The 19,886-nt window shown below is 44.1% G+C and overlaps 1 protein-coding gene across 1 annotated transcript in view; it reads left to right on the forward strand.

Moving 5' to 3' along the window:
* The window catches only part of NFATC3 (nuclear factor of activated T cells 3), a 224,022-nt gene that overhangs the window by 150,737 nt on the left and 53,399 nt on the right, over nt 1-19,886 (forward strand). Inside the window, exons 6-9 of the mRNA XM_069740254.1 lie at nt 5,919-6,059; nt 7,552-7,610; nt 7,751-7,877; nt 18,129-19,160. Of these exons, the coding sequence (XP_069596355.1) occupies nt 5,919-6,059; nt 7,552-7,610; nt 7,751-7,877; nt 18,129-19,160 (1,359 nt within the window). The remainder of the gene's footprint in view (nt 1-5,918; nt 6,060-7,551; nt 7,611-7,750; nt 7,878-18,128; nt 19,161-19,886) is intronic.

Here is a 19,886-nt window from a genome sequence, read left to right on the forward strand (position 1 = left end):
AGACATGGAACCAGGCTGCCAGTATTTTTCTTCTGGGTTCAGAACATGGTCGTGCCACTGATTAAAGTATATGGCAAATTATATTCTTTTATCTCTGTTGTTGCTACAACAAGATTAGATAAGTTCCTAAAGATTAAATTATATTGATGAACAAGAGATTTGTCTGTCCAGCTGTCTTAAAGCTGATTCATGCTGTCCAAACCACAGGCAGCATGAATCCGAGCCTCGGTTTACTATGGCAGCCTGGTGTATATTGCTCTGAGACGCCCTACCATTTCAGAGTAACTGTACTTTAGAGATGCCAGTTTCTCTGGTGGAGGGTGATCCAATTTCAGATATTGGCTGTGTGGCAAGGTAGAAACCTGTGAGGTCATGACACTATCTTGGTGGCCATCTTGATTGTGGTCATCTTTCATTTAACTTCAGTTTTTCAAATGAGAACGTAGATCCTGTTTCACATGAAACTGATGGAGAATTTCAGCTGAGAAATATTGATGTTCTTTATATTATGCAGCTTGATTTCCCAGGTAGAACGTGTAAAGTTAGTTCTCGTTTCTAGTAAATGATGCACATGTCACCAGACTATTTCATCAGATCCTATCACCAGCATTTTATTTTCCAATCTTCTTGCTTTCTCTTGACGTTGTGAGGGTAATGTTTTTAGGTAGACAAATTTTGCTGAATTGATGCATGGATGACCCCCACAAAGACAGACCGCGGATCTATGTGGTGGTTTCTTGATAAATGAAGACAGAACAGTGGTTGCCATTGATGCATTCCTATAAGCTTTTTGTCACCCACCTTTCAATTTATTGGTGACGGCAACTGTTTCTTGAGTTTGGTAAAAGTGTTTTGCAACAGACCTGCAAACAATGTGAGGCCTGTTTGGTAGGCATTGATTGAAATATTGTACAATGACATTTGTGCTTCCTTCACCAGAAATGAGAATGATCTCCACATGTTCTGTTTTGGGGTGATGCCACCCTTCACGTTACACATTCCCTTGTTCATTTTCAGTACATGTAAAGTTGCGTTAGCATGACGCTCCCCTTCACCTCCACTCATGCAGATGTGTGTAAACTGTTTCACGCAATCGCTCTCCATAACCCAAGCATGTGCTTACTGCTGCTAGTTTCCGTTCTGCTAGACTACAACTGCTGGTGGCTCTGAAGACTGTGTGCACATGACGTCTTTTAGATCTGTGCCAACCAGGAGGCAGACCCTTCAGGACACACTGGCATCTTTTATCCTGAAGTGTCTTTTTTTATTATTATTATTATTATTATTCCTAAGCGCTTTTTTTGTTACATTTTTCGCCGCCAGCTTTTTTTTTTTTAAATTATTTTATTTGTATTTTATAAACTTGTGAGTGGCTTCCAAGTGGAAGCTCATGAAAAATGTTCAACTCGTGTCTTCGAGGCTTTGGAAACCTGAAGTGGTTTTGCTAATGTTCATTCTATTTACAGTTTAGATAGTGATTTTTCAGGTGAGTTATGATGCTCGAGCAGCGTGAGAACGCAATTCTGTGGCTCGAACTCTCCGCCTGTCGGTCCGTTGAGGCTTGCTGGCCGTGGCATCTGTCTGCACAGAGCTGCCTGGCCCCTCATCAGTGAATTTGTTTTTGTACAGACCCCAATTTCCTCATTGGTGGTGGTATCTCCAGGTACACTCCCAGTTTTCTCTCCCCATCACCTTGCCCCTGTTATATACTCAATGAAATCAGTGACCCTCAGATGGTTAACCCCTTCCCGACCCATGACGCCACGTAGGCGTCATGAAAGTCGGTGCCAATCCGACCCATGACGCCTATGTGGCGTCATGGAAAGATTGCGTCCCTGCAGATCGGGTGAAAGGGTTAACTCCCATTTCACCCGATCTGCAGAGACAGGAGGAGTGGTAGTACAGCCCAGGGGGGGTGGCTTCACCCCCCCTGTGGCTACGATCGCTCTGATTGGCAGTTTCACTTTCAACAGCCAATCAGAGCGATTTGTAATATTTCACCTATTATAACTGGTGAAATATTACAATCCAGCCATGGCCGATGCTGCAATATCATCGGCCATGGCTGGAAACACTAATGTGCCCCCACCCCACCCCACCGATCGCCCCCCCCAGCCCTCCGATCTGTCCGGTACACTGCTCCGGCTCCCCTCTGTCCTGTGCTCCGCTCACCCCGTGCTCTTGTCCGCTCCCCCCGTGCTCCAATCACCCTCCCCGTGCTCCGTTCCACCCCCCCCGTGCTCCGTTCCACCCCTCCCGCGCTCCGATCCACCCCCTATGCTCCGATTCCCCCCCCCCCCGTGCTCCCCCCCTACCCCATCATACTTACCGATCCTGCCGGGGTCCGTCCGTCTTCTCCCTGGGCGCCGCCATCTTCCAAAATGGCGGGCACATGCGCAGTGCGCCCGCCGAATCTACCGGCCGGCAGATTCGTTCCAAAGTGCATTTTGATCACTGAGAGATTATATCTCAGTGATCAAAATAAAAAAATAATAAATGACCCCCCCCCCCCCCTTTGTCACCCTCATAGGTAGGGACAATAAAAAAATAACGAAAATTCTTTTTCCCACTAATGTTAGAATAGGGTTAGGGCTAGGGTTAGGGCTAGGGTTAGGGCTAGGGTTAGGGTTTCGGTATGTGCACACGTATTCTGTTCCTCTGCGGATTTTTCCGCTGCAGATTTGATAAATCCGCAGTGCTAAACCGCTGCGGATTTATGGCGGATTTACCACGTTTTTTCTGCGCATTTCACTGCGGTTTTACAACTGCGATTTTCTATTTGAGCAGTTGTAAAACCGCTGCGGAATCCGCAGAAAGAAGTGACATGCTGCGGAATGTAAACCGCTGCGTTTCCGTGCAGTTTTTCTGCAGCATGTGTACAGCGATTTTTGTTTCCCATAGGTTTACATTGAACTGTAAACTCATGGGAAACTGCTGCGGATCCGCAGCGTTTTCCGCAGCGTGTGCACATACCTTTAGAATTAGGCTATGTGCACACGGTGCGGATTTGGCTGCGGATCCGCAGCAGTGTTCCATCAGGTTTACAGTACCATGTAAACCTATGGAAAACCAAATCCGCTGTGCCCATGGTGCGGAAAATACCGCGCGGAAACGCTGCGTTGTATTTTCCGCAGCATGTCAATTCTTTGTGCGGATTCCGCAGCGTTTTACACCTGCCTCAATAGGAATCCGCAGGTGAAATCCGCACAAAAAACACTGGAAATCTGCGGAAAATCCGCAGGTAAAACGCAGTGCCTTTTACCCGCGGATTTTTCAAAAATGATGCTGAAAAATCTCACACGAATCCACAACGTGGGCACATAGCCTTAGGGTTAAGGTTGGAATTAGGGTTGTGGTTAGGGGTGTGATTAGGGTTATGGCTACAGTTGGGATTAGAGTTAGGGGTGTGTTGGGGTTAGTGTTGGAGGTAGAATTGAGGGGTTTCCACTGTTTAGGCACATCAGGGGTCTCCAAACGCAACATGGCGCCACCATTGATTCCAGCCAATCTCGTATTCAAAAAGTCAAATGGTGCTCCCTCAATTCCGAGCCCCGACGTGTGCCCAAACAGTGGTTTACCCCCACATATGGGGTATCAGTGTACTCAGGACAAACTGCGCAACAATTACTGGGGTCCAATTTCTCCTGTTACCCTTGTGAAAATAAAAAAATGCTTGCTAAAACATCATTTTTGAGGAAAGAAAAATGATATTTTATTTTCACGGCTCTGCATTATAAACTTCTGTGAAGCACTTGGGGGTTCAAAGTGCTCACCACACATCTAGATAAGTTCCTTTCGGGGTCTAGTTTCCAAAATGGGGTCACTTGTGGGGGGTTTCTACTGTTAAGCCACATCAGGGGCTCTGCAAACGCAACGTGACGCCCACAGAGCATTCCATCAAAGTCTGCATTTCAAAACGTCACTACTTCACTTCCGAGCCCCGGCATGTGCCCAAACAGTGGTTTACCCCCACATATGGGGTATCACCGTACTCAGGAGAAACTGGACAACAACTTTTGTGGTCAAATTTCTCCTATTACCCTTGGGAAAATAAAAAATTGCAGGCTAAAAGATCATTTTTGAGAAAATAATTTTTTTATTTTATTTTCATGGCTCTGCGTTATAAACTTCTGTGAAGCACTTGGGGGTTCAAAGTCCTCACCACACATCTATATTAGTTCCTTTGGAGGTATAGTTTCCAAAATGGGGTCATTTCTGGGGGATCTCCAATGTTTAGGCACACAGGGGCTCTCCAAACGTGACATGGTGTCCGCTAATGATTGCACCTAATTTTCCATTTAAAAAGCCAAATGGCGTGCCTTCCCTTCCGAGCCCTGCTGTGCGCCCAAACAGTGGTTTACCCCCACATATGAGGTATCGGCGTACTCGGGAGAAATTGCCCAACAAATTTTATGATCCATTTTATCCTATTGCCCATGTGAAAATGAAAAAATTGAGGCGAAAAGAATTTTTGTGTGAAAAAAAGTACTTTTTCATTTTTACAGATCAATTTGTGAAGCACCTGAGGGTTTAAAGTGCTCACTAGGCATCTAGATAAGTTCCTTGGGGGGTCTAGTTTCCAAAATGGGGTCACTTGTGGGGGAGCGCCAATGTTTAGGCACACAGGGGCTCTCCAAACGCGACATGGTGTCCGCTAACGATGGAGATAATTTTTCATTCAAAAAGTCAAATGGCGCTCCTTCCCTTCCGAGCCTTACCATGTGCCCAAACAGTTTTTTACCCCCACATGTGAGGTATTGGTGTACTCAGGAGAAATTGCCCAACAAATCTTAGGATCCGTTTTATCCTGTTGCCCATGTGAAAATGAAAAAATTGAGGCGAAAAATTTTTTTTGTGAAAAAAAAGTACTTTTTCATTTTTACGGATCAATTTGTGAAGCACCTGAGGGTTTAAAGTGCTCACTATGCATCTAGATAAGTTCCTTGGGGCGTCTAGTTTCCAAAATGGGGTCACTTGTGGGGGAGCTCCAATTTTTAGGCACACGGGGGCTCTCCAAACCTGACATGGTGTCCGCTAAAGAGTGGAGCCCATTTTTCATTCAAAAAGTCAAATGGCGCTCCTTCCCTTCCAAGCCCTGCCGTGCGCCCAAACAGTGGTTTACCCCCACATATGAGGTATCAGCGTACTCAGGACAAATTGGACAACAACTTTCGTGGTTCAGTTTCTCCTTTTACCATTGGGAAAATTAAAAAATTGTTGCTAAAAGATAATTTTTGTGACTAAAAAGTTAAATGTTCATTTTTTCCTTCCATGTTGCTTCTGCTGCTGTGAAGCACCTGAAGGGTTAATAAACTTCTTGAATGTGGTTTTGAGTACCTTGAGGGGTGCAGCTTTTAGAATGGTGTCACTTTTGGGTATTTTCAGCCATATAGACCCCTCAAACTGACTTCAAATGTGAGGTGGTCCCTAAAAAAAATGGTTTTGTAAATTTCGTTGTAAAAATGAGAAATCGCTGGTCAAATTTTAACCCATATAACTTCCTAGCAAAAAAAATTTTTGTTTCCAAAATTGTGCTGATGTAAAGTATACATGTGGGAAATGTTATTTATTAACTATTTTGTGTCACATAACTCTCTGGTTTAACAGAATAAAAATTCAAAATGTGAAAATTGCGAAATTTTCAAAATTTTCGCCAAATTTCCGTTTTTATCACAAATAAACGCAGAATTTATTGACCTAAATTTACCACTAACATGAAGCCCAATATGTCACGAAAAAACAATCTCAGAACCGCTAGGATCCGTTGAAGCGTTCCTGAGTTATTACCTCATAAAGGGACACTGGTCAGAATTGCAAAAAACGGCCAGGTCTTTAAGGTCAAAATAGGCTGGGTCATGAAGGGGTTAATGTCGATGTGTATTTCATTAATGAATACATTTTTCCTTTCCCGTTGAAAGCTCAGCGATCTGCCCAGGAGTTGCCGCAGGTGGACAAATATAATCTAAGTAGTTGCTCAGTAAATGGCGGCATCGAGATGATCATCATAGGATCTAATATCATGCCGGAGTCTAAAGTGATATTTGTGGAGAAGGGACAAGGTAAGTTGCCGTCTAGTTCTATTAGAACATCTTAAAATGTTTGTATGTTTCACAAAAAAAACTTTTTTTTTCCTCCAACCTTGCTCCACCAAAAGCATCTCTATTCAGTTCAGATTAGGGCTTTGGCTAGAAGGAAGGTTTTCTGTAATTGCTGGTCTTTATGTGTACTGACGGTAGTGGAGAGTGATCTCTAACAAAGGGAATATGAAGAAATATAAAATGGGTGATCAAATATTTATACTAAATCTCTAAATCTGTCAATATTTCTAATGTATCATGTCTCCTGTAATTAAACTAAATAATTGATGGCTTTATTATCTAAGAGGATGGCGTTGATGTTTAATTGTGCTGTGAGCGGTGTAAGCAGACAAAGCACCGCTAGAGATCACATGTTTTCAAACGTGATGGGTTGGATTATGGTACGCTAGGCCATACATCTGTGTTGTAGTCTGTCTAAAGAATAGATGCAAATGTATTTTAAGATTTTCAAAGACAATTGCTGGTGGACATAATATTATGGCTGATATCCTGAGGTGCCTATGGGTTTTCATGGCCGTAAGGGGCTCGACAGACGCATCTGGTTACTTGGCCATGCTAGAGGCAAGAAACTCAAAGCCTTCATGTCTGTAAAATACTAATTAAAATGGAGATGAGGGCACATGTTGAGTTGATATTTAGCTTGGAGCACTGTGGGTGCTGTTCTGACGCCCTGCTGGGGAGGGTGCATCAAGGCAGACCTGCTGTATGTGTGCGTGTATTGTATGCGTTTATGTATATGCATATATGTGTATGTATATATGTGTGTGTGTATATATATATATATATATATATATATATATATATATATCAATTTCTTTTTTCATTAGGCAGGTCTGTAAAAATGCAATTCCCAATCTGAAATGTTACCTTTGTTTTGACATTGTTGTTTCCTTCATTTATTACAATAAATCTTCAGACTGAACATATGTGAACAGAGATGAGACAGTCGGACACAGTACTTCAGTGTATAATTTTTTTTTTTTTTTTTTTTTTCATGGCTTTCAGAAATGACTGTCCAGATACAATTTGGAGTTCAGTGTAATTACACTTAGCACATTCTTGAAAACTTCCTGAATGTCACATTTCAGTTTTGTCTAATGGACTCTTGTGGTTTTATCATTTCTTGATGGGCATAGTTCACACACTCTTTATGAAATATTAACGAGCCTGTATTTCTAATTAAAATGGACAAGTGTAGACTGCAGCTGAGAGCTGTTAACCTTTTGTAGGAGCTGAAACAATATGGCTCAAACGTCTTTTGTTTTTTTTCTGCCCCCAAATTTTGTCAAGTTGTCATTGGTTTTGATCACCTTTTATAATATCAAAGAACTGAGCAAATACATTGTAGAGGGCAACACCAATCAATATCGATGCTGTTTGATGCTTAAGTGTGTGCATCTGTGTTTTTGTTGTTTATATATAAAAAATATATATATCTATATATATTTACTAGATGGACGGCCTCAGTGGGAAGTAGAAGCGACTATTGTGGCTGAGAAGAGACAAGTGATGGTGAGTTTCATGCCCCATAAATCTATAGCACAATAGATTAAGCAGAATGTTCTTTTGAAGATGTATCGGTATATTTATTATGGTGTATTGATTTGCGGATGGATATGATGGTGTACTGAAGAGTCCTTGCTTCCTTTCAGAATGAAATCGTTGTTGAAATTCCTCCCTACCACAACAAGTCAATTGTGACAGGCGTTCAAGTTCAGTTTTATCTATGCAATGGGAAAAGAAAACGTAGCCAGTCCCAGCGTTTTACGTATACACCAGGTTGGTGGGCTTACACAGCTCTCATTTTTTTTGTGGCTTTCTTTATTGTGTAGATTATAAAACCGATTCGTACAGGAACCAAAAATAGTGATTTCCAAAAGTGATTGGCTGCAGTGGTCACTTGGGCTGTAGATGTGTCTTCACTGCTGCAGGGGTCACTTGGGCTGTAGATGTGTCTTCACTGCTGCAGGGGTCACTTGGGCTGTAGATGTGTCTTCACTGCTGCAGTGGTCACTTGGGCTGTAGATGTGTCTTCACTGCTGCAGGGGTCACTTGGGCTGTAGATGTGTCTTCACTGCTGCAGAGGTCACTTGGGCTGTAGATGTGCCTTCACTGCTGCAGGGGTCACTTGGGCTGTAGATGTGTCTTCACTGCTGCAGAGGTCACTTGGGCTGTAGATGTGTCTTCACTGCTGCAGTGGTCACTTGGGCTGTAGATGTGTCTTCACTGCTGCAGGGGTCACTTGGGCTGTAGATGTGTCTTCACTGCTGCAGAGGTCACTTGGGCTGTAGATGTGCCTTCACTGCTGCAGGGGTCACTTGGGCTGTAGATGTGTCTTCACTGCTGCAGAGGTCACTTGGGCTGTAGATGTGTCTTCACTGCTGCAGGGGTCACTTGGGCTGTAGATGTGTCTTCACTGCTGCAGGGGTCACTTGGGCTGTAAATGTGTCTTCACTGCTGCAGTGGTCACTTGGGCTGTAGATGTGTCTTCACTGCTGCAGCTTATCAATAAAGACTGGAGCAGCGATGAATGGGCAGCATTTTACCCGTGGAGCCTGAATAACAGCTTTGTTTCTTATTTTCTAGTTTTGGAACCTTATAGGAAAATAAAAAGTTACAACTAACAAGCCTGCAAATGCCAAGCCGTAGTTTTTCCTTTTTTCTGCCGATGTAGGAGTATGCAGGATTTCTGTAGGAGCATGCTGCGGCTTGTGAGGGTGCACAGAGTATGGGGAGCAGGAGCTCCTCTTAGGTGGTTTTGGTTTCCTCTTTATTCCCAGCCAATCCTCTAACCTAATGTAGACTCCTATAAAACCTATACTACGGAGTGTGTATTTCTCCTGACTTGTTCCACCGTCCCTCACTACCTGCTCCTGTTCCAGCTGTTGCTACTAAAACTGCAACTTTTTGTTTCCAAGAGATTATTCTATTTATTTTATTTTTTTTTTAATTCAAGCAAGCCATTTTCTTGTTAAGTCCAAGCTCCATGATGATCTGCCAAAATATTTTTCCGGTACCCCCAGGCTTTATAGCGAAGTTTGGTTTACATATATTCTCCAATTGTCCCTTTTTCAGCGGACTACAGATTTCATTTATTATTTTAGTTCACTTTTTATATATAATGTTTGTAAATGGAGATAAATGAGTAGCACGGCTCCAGTCCACTGCTGACAGTCCACCTTTTCCTGATTGTCATCAGCATACATCACTGTGAAGACCCCCTCCTCCTATTATGTCCGTCTTCTATACATTATTAGATTGTCTCCCATCACTGATGCACTCCCATTCCCCCCCTCCCCCACCCCCCCCGCTGGCTCAGACAATTCCTACCGGTAGCAGGGATGGTTGAACCTGCACGGCACTAATGGTGCATATGACTTTCTTACCTTCTTGGTCCATGACAGCTACCGCTCCCATCTAAGAAAGGACCGACCCAAGAACATTTTTTAATCTTCTTTGTGTCATAAACAAATGTTTTGTTAATTGTAATACACTAATACAAGTCCATGGGGAAAAAAACGGATCCGGCGGCAACATTCGCCGGATCCGTTTTTTTTTTTTTTTTTTTTTTTTTAAATTTAGCCGGATTGAGCCTGACAGCAAAAACCTAATGTGTGAAAGTAGCCTTACCTGGCTGCAATTGCATATCCAGGCTTTGAATGAAATGATTGATCACTACCCCTTCCTTCTCCCCGCGATCCGTGCCTGTTTCTGACAGCCGGATGCTGGACCTGCTTTTAGACTGCATTAGCTGTTATGAACTGGTGGTTTAGGAGCAACATGGGACGAGCTCTGAAGGAGGTGGTACCTGTACTGACCGCAGTCCCTAAGCTCAACACAACACTAGAAGTAGCCGTGGGATGCTCTTGTCACTCCCTAGGCACCTCGTCACAGCCTGAGAACTAACTACCCCTAAAGATAGAAACAGGAAAACGGTCTTGCCTCAGAGAAAATCCCCAAAGGATAGATAGCCCCCCACAAGTAATGACTGTGAGTGGAGAGGGAAAAGACATACACAGAATGAAACCAGGATGTAGCACAGGAGGCCAGTCTAGCTAGATAGATAGAACAGGATAGAATACTGTGCGGTCAGTATTAAAACTACAAAAATCCACACAGAGTTTACAAAAATCTCCACACCTGACTAAAGGTGTGGAGGGTAAATCTGCTTCCCAGAGTTTCCAGCTTAACTGAATTAATCCATACTAACAAGCTGGACAAAACATAGAATGCACAGAATGAATAAGTTCACAACATGTGGACAGAAAAGAGCAAAGCAAGGACTTAACTTTGCTGAACTGGTCAGGATATCAGGGAAATCCAAGAGAGATGTGAATCCAACCAGGAACCATAGACTAGTGGCACTGCTGAAGGGAAGAGCCAGGCATAAATAGCCGAGCAGAAAGACAATCAGTGGAAGCAGCTGCAGACTGCTAAATCCAAGGAGCAGCCATACCACTTACAACCACCGGAGGGAGCCCAAGAGTGGAATTCACAACAGTACCCCCCCCCCTTGAGGAGGGGTCACCGAACCCTCACCAGAACCCCCAGGCCGATCAGGACGAGCCAAGTGAAAAGCACGAACCATATCGGCGGCATGGACATCGGAGGCAACAACCCAAGAATTATCCTCCTGGCCATAACCCTTCCACTTGACAAGATAATGAAGCCTCCGCCTCGAAAAACGAGAATCCAAAATTTTCTCAACCTCATATTCCAACTCTCCCTCAACCAACACCGGGGCAGGAGGATCAACCGAGGGAACAACGGGCACCACATATCTCTGCAACAAAGATCTATGGAAAACATGATGAATGGCAAAAGAGGCTGGAAGAGCCAAACGAAAAGACACAACATTGATAATTTCAGAAATCTTATAAGGACCAATAAACCGAGGCTTAAACTTAGGGGAAGAAGCCTTCATAGGAACATGACGAGAAGACAACCAAACCAAATCCCCCACACGAAGCCGGGGACCAACACACCGACGGCGGTTAGCAAAACGTTGAGCCTTTTCCTGAGACAATGTCAAATTGTCCACCACATGAGTCCAAATCTGCTGCAGCCTGTCCACCACAGAATCCACACCAGGACAATCAGAAGGCTCAACCTGCCCCGAAGAAAAACCAGGATGAAAACCAAAATTACAAAAGAAAGGTGAAACCAAAGTAGCCGAACTAGCCCTATTATTAAGGGCAAACTCGGCCAACGGCAAGAAAGACACCCAATCATCCTGATCAGCAGACACAAAGCATCTCAAATAGGTTTCCAAGGTCTGATTAGTTCGCTCAGTTTGGCCATTAGTCTGAGGATGAAACGCCGAAGAAAAAGACAAATCAATGCCCATCCTAGCACAAAAGGCCCGCCAAAACCTAGAGACAAACTGAGAACCTCTGTCACACACAATATTCTCCGGAATGCCATGCAAACGAACCACATGCTGAAAAAACAATGGAACCAAATCTGAGGAGGAAGGCAACTTAGGCAAAGGTACCAGATGGACCATTTTAGAGAACCGGTCACAAACAACCCAGATAACAGACATCTTCTGGGAAACAGGAAGATCCGAAATAAAATCCATGGAAATATGCGTCCAGGGCCTCTCAGGGACCGGCAAAGGCAAAAGCAACCCACTAGTGCGGGAACAGCAAGGCTTGGCCCGGGCGCAAGTCCCACAGGACTGCACAAAAGCACACACATCGCGCGACAAGGAAGGCCACCAAAAGGACCTAGCAACCAAATCTCTGGTACCAAAAATCCCAGGATGACCAGCCAACACTGAACAATGAACCTCAGAAATTACCTTACTTGTCCATCTATCAGGAACAAACAGCTTCCCCACTGGACAGCGGTCAGGCTTATCAGCCTGAAATTCCCGAAGCACCCGCCGCAAATCAGGGGAGATGGCAGAAAGAATCACCCCTTCCTTAAGAATGCCAACCAGCTCAAGGACTCCAGGAGAATCAGGCAAAAAACTCCTAGAGAGGGCATCAGCCTTAACATTCTTAGATCCTGGAAGATACGAGACCACAAAATCAAAATGTGAGAAAAACAGGGACCATCGAGCCTGTCTAGGATTCAGACGCTTGGCCGACTCGAGGTAAATCAGATTCTTATGATCAGTCAAGACCACAACGCGGTGCTTAGCTCCCTCAAGCCAATGTCCCCACTCCTCAAACGCCCACTTCATAGCCAACAACTCCCGATTGCCGATATCATAATTGCGTTCCGCAGGCGAAAACTTTCTGGAAAAAAAAGCACACGGTTTCATCAAAGAACCATCAGAATCCCTCTAAGACAAAACGGCCCCTGCCCCAATCTCAGAAGCGTTAACCTCAACCTGAGAAGGAAGAGAAACATCCGGCTGACGCAACACAGGGGCAGAAGTAAATCGGCGTTTAAGCTCCCGAAAGGCCTCAACAGCCGCAGAGGACCAATTCGCCACATCAGTGCCTTTCTTAGTCAAATCAGTAAGGGGCTTAACCACACTGGAAAAGTTGGCAATGAAACGGCGATAGAAATTAGCAAAGCCCAAAAATTTTTGAAGGCTCTTCACAGATGTGGGTTGAATCCAGTCATGAATAGCTTGGACCTTAACAGGATCCATTTCCATAGACGAGGGAGAAAAAATAAAACCCCAAAAAGAGACCTTCTGAACTCCGAATAGGCACTTAGACCCCTTCACAAATAAAGCATTATCACGAAGGATCTGGAATACCATCCTGACCTGCTTCACATGAGACTCCCAATCATCGGAAAAAATCAAAATATCATCCAAATATACAACCATGAATTTATCAAGATAATTGCGGAAAATATCATGCATAAAAGATTGGAACACAGATGGAGCATTAGAGAGCCCGAATGGCATCACGAGGTATTCAAAATGGCCTTCGGGCGTATTAAATGCAGTTTTCCATTCGTCACCCTGTTTAATACGAACAAGATTATATGCCCCTCGGAGGTCAATCTTAGTAAACCAACTAGCCCCCTTAATCTGAGCAAACAAATTAGTAAGCAAAGGCAAGGGGTATTGGAATTTGACCGTGATCTTATTAAGAAGACGATAATCTATACAGGGTCTCAAGGAGCCATCCTTCTTAGCAACAAAAAAGAAACCCGCTCCCAATGGTGACGAAGACGGCCGAATATGCCCCTTCTCCAAAGATTCCTTAACATAACTCCTCATGGCGGCATGCTCTGGCACAGACAGATTGAAAAGTCGGCCCTTAGGGAACTTGCAACCTGGAATCAAGTTAATAGCACAATCACAGTCCCTATGTGGAGGAAGGGAACTGGACTTGGGCTCATCAAATACATCCTGGAAATCCGACAAAAACTCAGGGACCTCAGAAGAGGGGGAAGAGGAAATTGACATCAAAGGAACGTCACTATGTACCCCTTGACAACCCCAACTAGTCACAGACATAGATTTCCAATCCAGCACCGGATTATGTTCCTGTAACCATGGAAAACCCAGTACAACAACATCATGCAGGTTATGCAACACCAGAAAACGGCAATCTTCCTGATGTGCTGGAGCCATGTACATGGTCATCTGCGTCCAGTACTGAGGTTTATCCTTGGCCAATGGTGTAGCATCAATGCCCCTCAAAGGAATAGGGCTCTGCAAAGGCTGCAAGGAAAAACCACAGCGCCTGGCAAATTCTGAGTCCATTAAGTTCAGGGCAGCGCCTGAATCCACAAACGCCATGACAGAAAAGGATGACAATGAGCAAATCAGGGTCACAGATAAAAGAAATTTAGGCTGTACAGTACTGATGGTAACAGACCTAGCGACCCTCCTAGTACGCTTAGGGCAATCGGAAATAACATGAGCAGAATCACCACAGTAAAAACACAGCCTATTCTGACGTCTGAATTCCTGCCGTTCTGTTCTAGTCAAAATCCCATCACACTGCATAGGCTCAGGACTTTGCCCAGAGGACACTGCCATATGGTGCACAGCTTTGCGCTCGCGCAGACGCCGATCAATCTGAATGGCTAGAGACATAGATTCGCTCAAACCAGCAGGCGTAGGGAAGCCCACCATAACATCTTTAAGGGCTTCAGAAAGACCTTTTCTGAAAATAGCTGCCAGAGCATCCTCATTCCATTTAGTGAGCACAGACCATTTCCTAAATTTCTGGCAGTATAATTCTGCCGCTTCCTGACCTTGACACAGGGCCAACAGGGTTTTTTCTACATGATCCACAGAATTAGGTTCGTCATACAATAATCCGAGCGCTTGAAAAAATGCGTCTACATTCAGCAATGCCGGATCCCCTGATTTCAAGGGAAAATGCCCAGTCCTGAGGGTCATCACGCAGCAAGGATATGATGATTTTAACTTGCTGAATGGGATCACCAGAAGAACGGGGTTTCAAAGCAAAAAACAATTTGCAGTTATTTTTAAAGTTCAAAAACTTGGATCTGTCCCCAAAAAACAAATCAGGAGTAGGAATTTTAGGCTCTAAAGCCGGAGTCTGGACAACATAATCTTGGATACTCTGTACTCTTGCAGCAAGTTGATCCACACGAGAAAATAAACCCTGAACATCCATGCCAGAGCATAAATCCTGAACCACCCAGAGATCAAGAGGAAAAAAAGACAAAACAGAGCACAGAAAAAAAAATGGCTCAGAATTTTTTTTCCCTTCTTTTGAGATGCATTTAATTCATTTTTGGCCACTTGTACTGTTATGAACTGGTGGTTTAGAAGCAACATGGGACGAGCTCTGAAGGAGGTGGTACCTGTACTGACCGCAGTCCCTAAGCTCAACACAACACTAGAAGTAGCCGTGGGATGCTCCTGTCACTCCCTAGGCACCTCGTCACAGCCTGAGAACTAACTACCCCTAAAGATAGAAACAGGAAAACTATCTTGCCTCAGAGAAAATCCCCAAAGGATAGATAGCCCCCCACAAGTAATGACTGTGAGTGGAGAGGGAAAAGACATACACAGAATGAAACCAGGATGTAGCACAGGAGGCCAGTCTAGCTAGATAGATAGAACAGGATAGAATACTGTGCGGTCAGTATTAAAACTACAAAAATCCACACAGAGTTTACAAAAATCTCCACACCTGACTAAAGGTGTGGAGGGTAAATCTGCTTCCCAGAGCTTCCAGCTTAACTGAATTAATCCATACTAACAAGCTGGACAAAACATAGAATGCACAGAATGAATAAGTTCACAACATGTGGACAGAAAAGAGCAAAGCAAGGACTTGACTTTGCTGAACTGGTCAGGATATCAGGGAAATCCAAGAGAGATATGAATCCAACCAGGAACCATAGACAAGTGGCACTGCTGAAGGGAAGAGCCAGGCATAAATAGCCGAGCAGAAAGACAATCAGTGGAAGCAGCTGCAGGCTGGTAAATCCAAGGAGCAGCCATACCACTTACAACCACCGGAGGGAGCCCAAGAGCGGAATTCACAGCAATTAGCCTTTACTTAGCTCTGTAAATTTACCATACGGGGCAAGATTAAAGCCCAGAGCCAAGTGCTGTAAATTTTCAGCACTTAGGTTACCTTTAACCCTATAACAACTGTCGCCAGGGCCAGCACCTGTAAGCTCTCTGTTAAAGCATTCTGCTATACTGTCTGTGTCCCCAATTCGCTCTGCAAGGCAAACAAAATTCTTTAATTATACTCAAATACACTGCAGTCCAGTCCAATGGGCGTCCCTGGTCTTCATCCTGACCCTCCTCTCTTCTTACAATCACTGTCCTCCCCCATTTTGTCCCCATCACGCTCTTGTGCAGACGCCCTTCCCTCTGCCGCACTGAGGGTAGAGCATGCGCCGGCCGGCCTGAAGTGCGCATTCGCCGGTCTTACCGACTCTGCCCTCAGCAACATAGGCACAGGCGGGTGATACAAGAATCACAACTGCTCAGCTCTCAAATGAAACGGAGGTAAATTACAGGACACAGCCGCGACCGCTAAGCAATGAACAAGGCTGTGGTATTCCGCTCTCTGCCTCGCTTGTATCTGGCTGCTGCTGGAGCAGACTTCAGCTGAGCGATAGGGTGGCTTGGCATTCAACACCCACACAATGTAAGAACATTGATGGCCTGTTTGTGGATAGGACATCAATTCTACTGGACAACCCCTTTTTGATCTGAATGTTTGGTCCCGTGAAAATAAAAACTTATACTCCCTTCCCTTGCTGACGCTGTTCCAGCGGTGTCGGCACTTGTGTCCTCTGGGCTCACGAGTGTTTATAATGCCAATTGAGCCCTGCACTGAATCAACGCTGTCGTCAAGTTATTTTGAAAAAAAAAAAAAAGCCGGCGTGGGAGACATATAGGCCCCTCCAGCCTAAAAATAGCAGCCCATAGCCACCCAGAATTGGCTCATCTATTAGATGCACCAATTCTGGCGCTTTGCCCGGCTCTTTCCAATTGCCCTGTAGCGGTGGCAAGTGGAGTTCATATTTGTGGGGTTGATGTCACCTGTGGATTGTCAGGTGAAATCAAGCCCAAGGCTTAGTAATGGAGAAGCGTCTATAAGACACCTATCCATTACTAATCCTATAGTTGTATGTTAAATAAAGACACAAATTTCAAAAAACTGACCTTCACATCCAAACATAGATTAAGTGTGAACAGGTGCTGAACCTAGAGTCACCAACTCGTATACAGTCAAATAAGGCAGCACACTGCGGCGCTAAAACATGCATACATGAAACATAAAAATTGAACTGCATTACTGCACTATAAATATGAAAAAATGAGAGCGTTTAGCGCATAAATTGGCCAATTCATGTGTACCTGGTAGCCTCATTAAGGCATCTCTCGTATACCAGGTCCTAAACTTTCCTTTCCTCGCTGAGAATAAACGTCTTCATCTGAATGGGTACCTATGAAACCTCTTCTCAGACTAAAATTTCTCTCTCTCTCTGTGGAGGGGTAATGGAGCTGCTGCGATTAAAACACCTGAGAGAGAAATTTAGTCTAAGAGGAGGATTCACAGGTTCCCATTCAGATGAAGACGTTTATTCTCAGCGATAACCAGCCTTGCTGACAGCTGATGGTTGCCACCCCCAGCTGTGAGTTTTGGCCGGCTGGTTATAGAAAAGAGGGGAACTCATGCCATTTTTTTTCTAATTATTTATTTACAACACAGGAGATGGCTGATTAATACTCCCATCAGCTGCTCCTGCTGTCACTGTTATTAGCAGCAGCAGGTGTATGGTGAAGGGAGTAATAGTACCATCAGCTGCTGCCTGCTGTCATTGTTCTAACTTGAATATAACTCTCATCATACTCCCCTGCTCAAGCAGATCGCAGCCAGAGCAGTGGGGAATGATGAGAGCGGTTTTCAGCACACGGCGCCGGGGAACAGTGCTTACTGTAGCACTGCTTCTCAGGCGCCGGGTCGTGTCACACCGATGACATCCCAGTGTGTCATCTGTGTGTGGGACGTTTTGCGGCATGTGCTGCTGGTAAAAAACTGACATGGGCCACACTGACACACAGTCCGTGGAAACACACTAAATAATACAAAACCCGGCAGTCAACTTTATGGTGTGAAGAAACGAAAGATTTATTATCCCAAATCAGAAAACGTTTCGGTCCCACAACTGGACCTTCATCAGTAACGTTTACTGGGACAATGTATAGATTCAAGTGGCTATATGGCCTGCCCGGAGGTTGCTACCAATATAGTATTGGATATCCAGAGAGAAAAGTTACAGCCTATATGGGTGCTGTCATCGCGGCATCCACCGCTGTATAGCAAGTGCACTGAAAGAGCCTCTTTCAGTGGGTTGGTGAAATCTGTGGTTGTTGCTTGTGAAATAATACCTGGTGAATGCTGCACTCGCCCCAGTCCTTAATGACAAGCTAGACTCCATGGTGGAATTGAAAGATTCTTCCTAATTTAGATAGAAAAGTTAATGCGTAACAAGGTTGAACCGACCTCTTCATCAGGACAACTTGTCTTACAGTTCATAAACTTGGTTTATTTTATGAAGCATCTGCTTTGCACGTACATTCTAAAATATTTCTTGTTTTTTTAACAGTTATACCTAAAAGAGAACACATCGAAGAAGAGGATCTACCATTAACATCTTCTGGATCTCTGCCCCTTGTAGTGAGTGTTTCTGATCAGCAAACCCTGCACTCCGATAGATCTTCTGCAGATCAGAGACCTAACCATGATAAGCTTATGTCCACTTTGGATCGAAATCTAGGATGCTCTTCTCAGCCTACATACCCATCCCTGGTGAATCACGGAGTTCCCCGCCTTACACAAGGTAGGAACTTGAATGAGAGAGCAGAATGCCTCCCTCCAACATTACAACAGTCGTATCATGTATCAGCTTCTCCCACCAGGTCTTCCTATTCATCTATGCAGTCTAGTGTAATATACAATGGACAGTCCAGTCTTCCGTTGACTTCAATCCCTGCTCAAGGGTATGATGCACTGTCATTTCAGCAAGAAGCAGGTATTCCTCGATTGGTCAACCATGACAATCAGTCCTTGGCAATGATGCAATATCATACATCAAGATTAAGTCCTTCCACCTCATCTCCTGCCATCCTTGATTCATTGGTCCACGCAACGCAGTCATCACATCTCCAGCAGATTGGTTACTCTTGTCCAAACACAGGTCAAAGTACCATTCCATCATCTTCAACAAGTCCGTCGATTGGGCATCTACCACTTCAACTTCCTTCCGTCTCTTATCACCTGACAAAACCAGGTCCTACCTCTTCCCTTACCAATCCTAATACAAATTCATTAACCCACTCGCCACTGTCTAGTCCATCTTCTCCTCAAGTACAGCCAGTTCCATATGAATCACCAACATCAAGTGTAAAGGCTTCATCACCATCTCCCACCCCTCTGGTTCATTCTGGACAACTGCCTTCTCAATCCCATAGCCCTGGACTGGGTAGCCTTTCCCACACTGTCACTCTCGGGCACCATGTAATTCAGGACTCTTCTCCATTCCACCATGATGACACTTCTCTGTCTGTGAAACCTGAGCCTGAGGATGGTGATCTTAACTTCCAGTCTATTGGCTTGCAGGACATTACGTTGGATGATGGTAAGCAATGCCGTGTCATTTCAATTATGTTTCTTTTTACTCAGAAAATGTGCCAAATGTTCTCTAAACCCTTCTATTTAATGGATAATTATGTAATTATTTAGGGTGATAACATGTAATTCAACGTGTTGTGATATTGTGAATTTAAAAATTTCCTAAAGCAGGCAACAATAATTTGAGCTTTATAAACCATGATCTTAACTTACTTTATTTAAGCATCATTTCCACCAAAAATGTTATCACATAGTCCTGCTGAAATGGGCATCTTGTATTCTTTCCATGTCTTCATAAACTTACCAATCACAGTCTTGTCCCAGGATCCAAACCTCTTCTGTACCATCGGTTCACACGCCGGATTGTAATTTCTCAGTGTGAGTCTTGCTGTGTGATCCAGGTAGTCTAAATTAGTGCCACATGCAGAAGTGGACAGGACAGTGAGGATCTTGGGAGAAAACGGCAATAAGAAAGGACTATTAATACGTGTACAGTTTATAAAAGGCCAATTGCAAATGGCGTACAGTAAGTGATGAGGTTTTTTACTGGAAATTGCTTCTTTTTATTATTTTTCTTCCAGCTAACCCTTCCACTGGGGGATTTTGCTTCAATTTCAGTGACAATTATATGTTCTTGTTATGTTAGTAGGATTTTGAGTAATTGCTGGTAATTTTTTTCTCAAAATTTGGAGTTATACTTCACTATTGAAATTGTATTATGTTTTACTTTTTA

This window comes from Ranitomeya imitator, chromosome 9 (genome assembly GCF_032444005.1).
Source record: "Ranitomeya imitator isolate aRanImi1 chromosome 9, aRanImi1.pri, whole genome shotgun sequence".
NCBI lineage: Eukaryota > Metazoa > Chordata > Amphibia > Anura > Dendrobatidae > Ranitomeya > Ranitomeya imitator.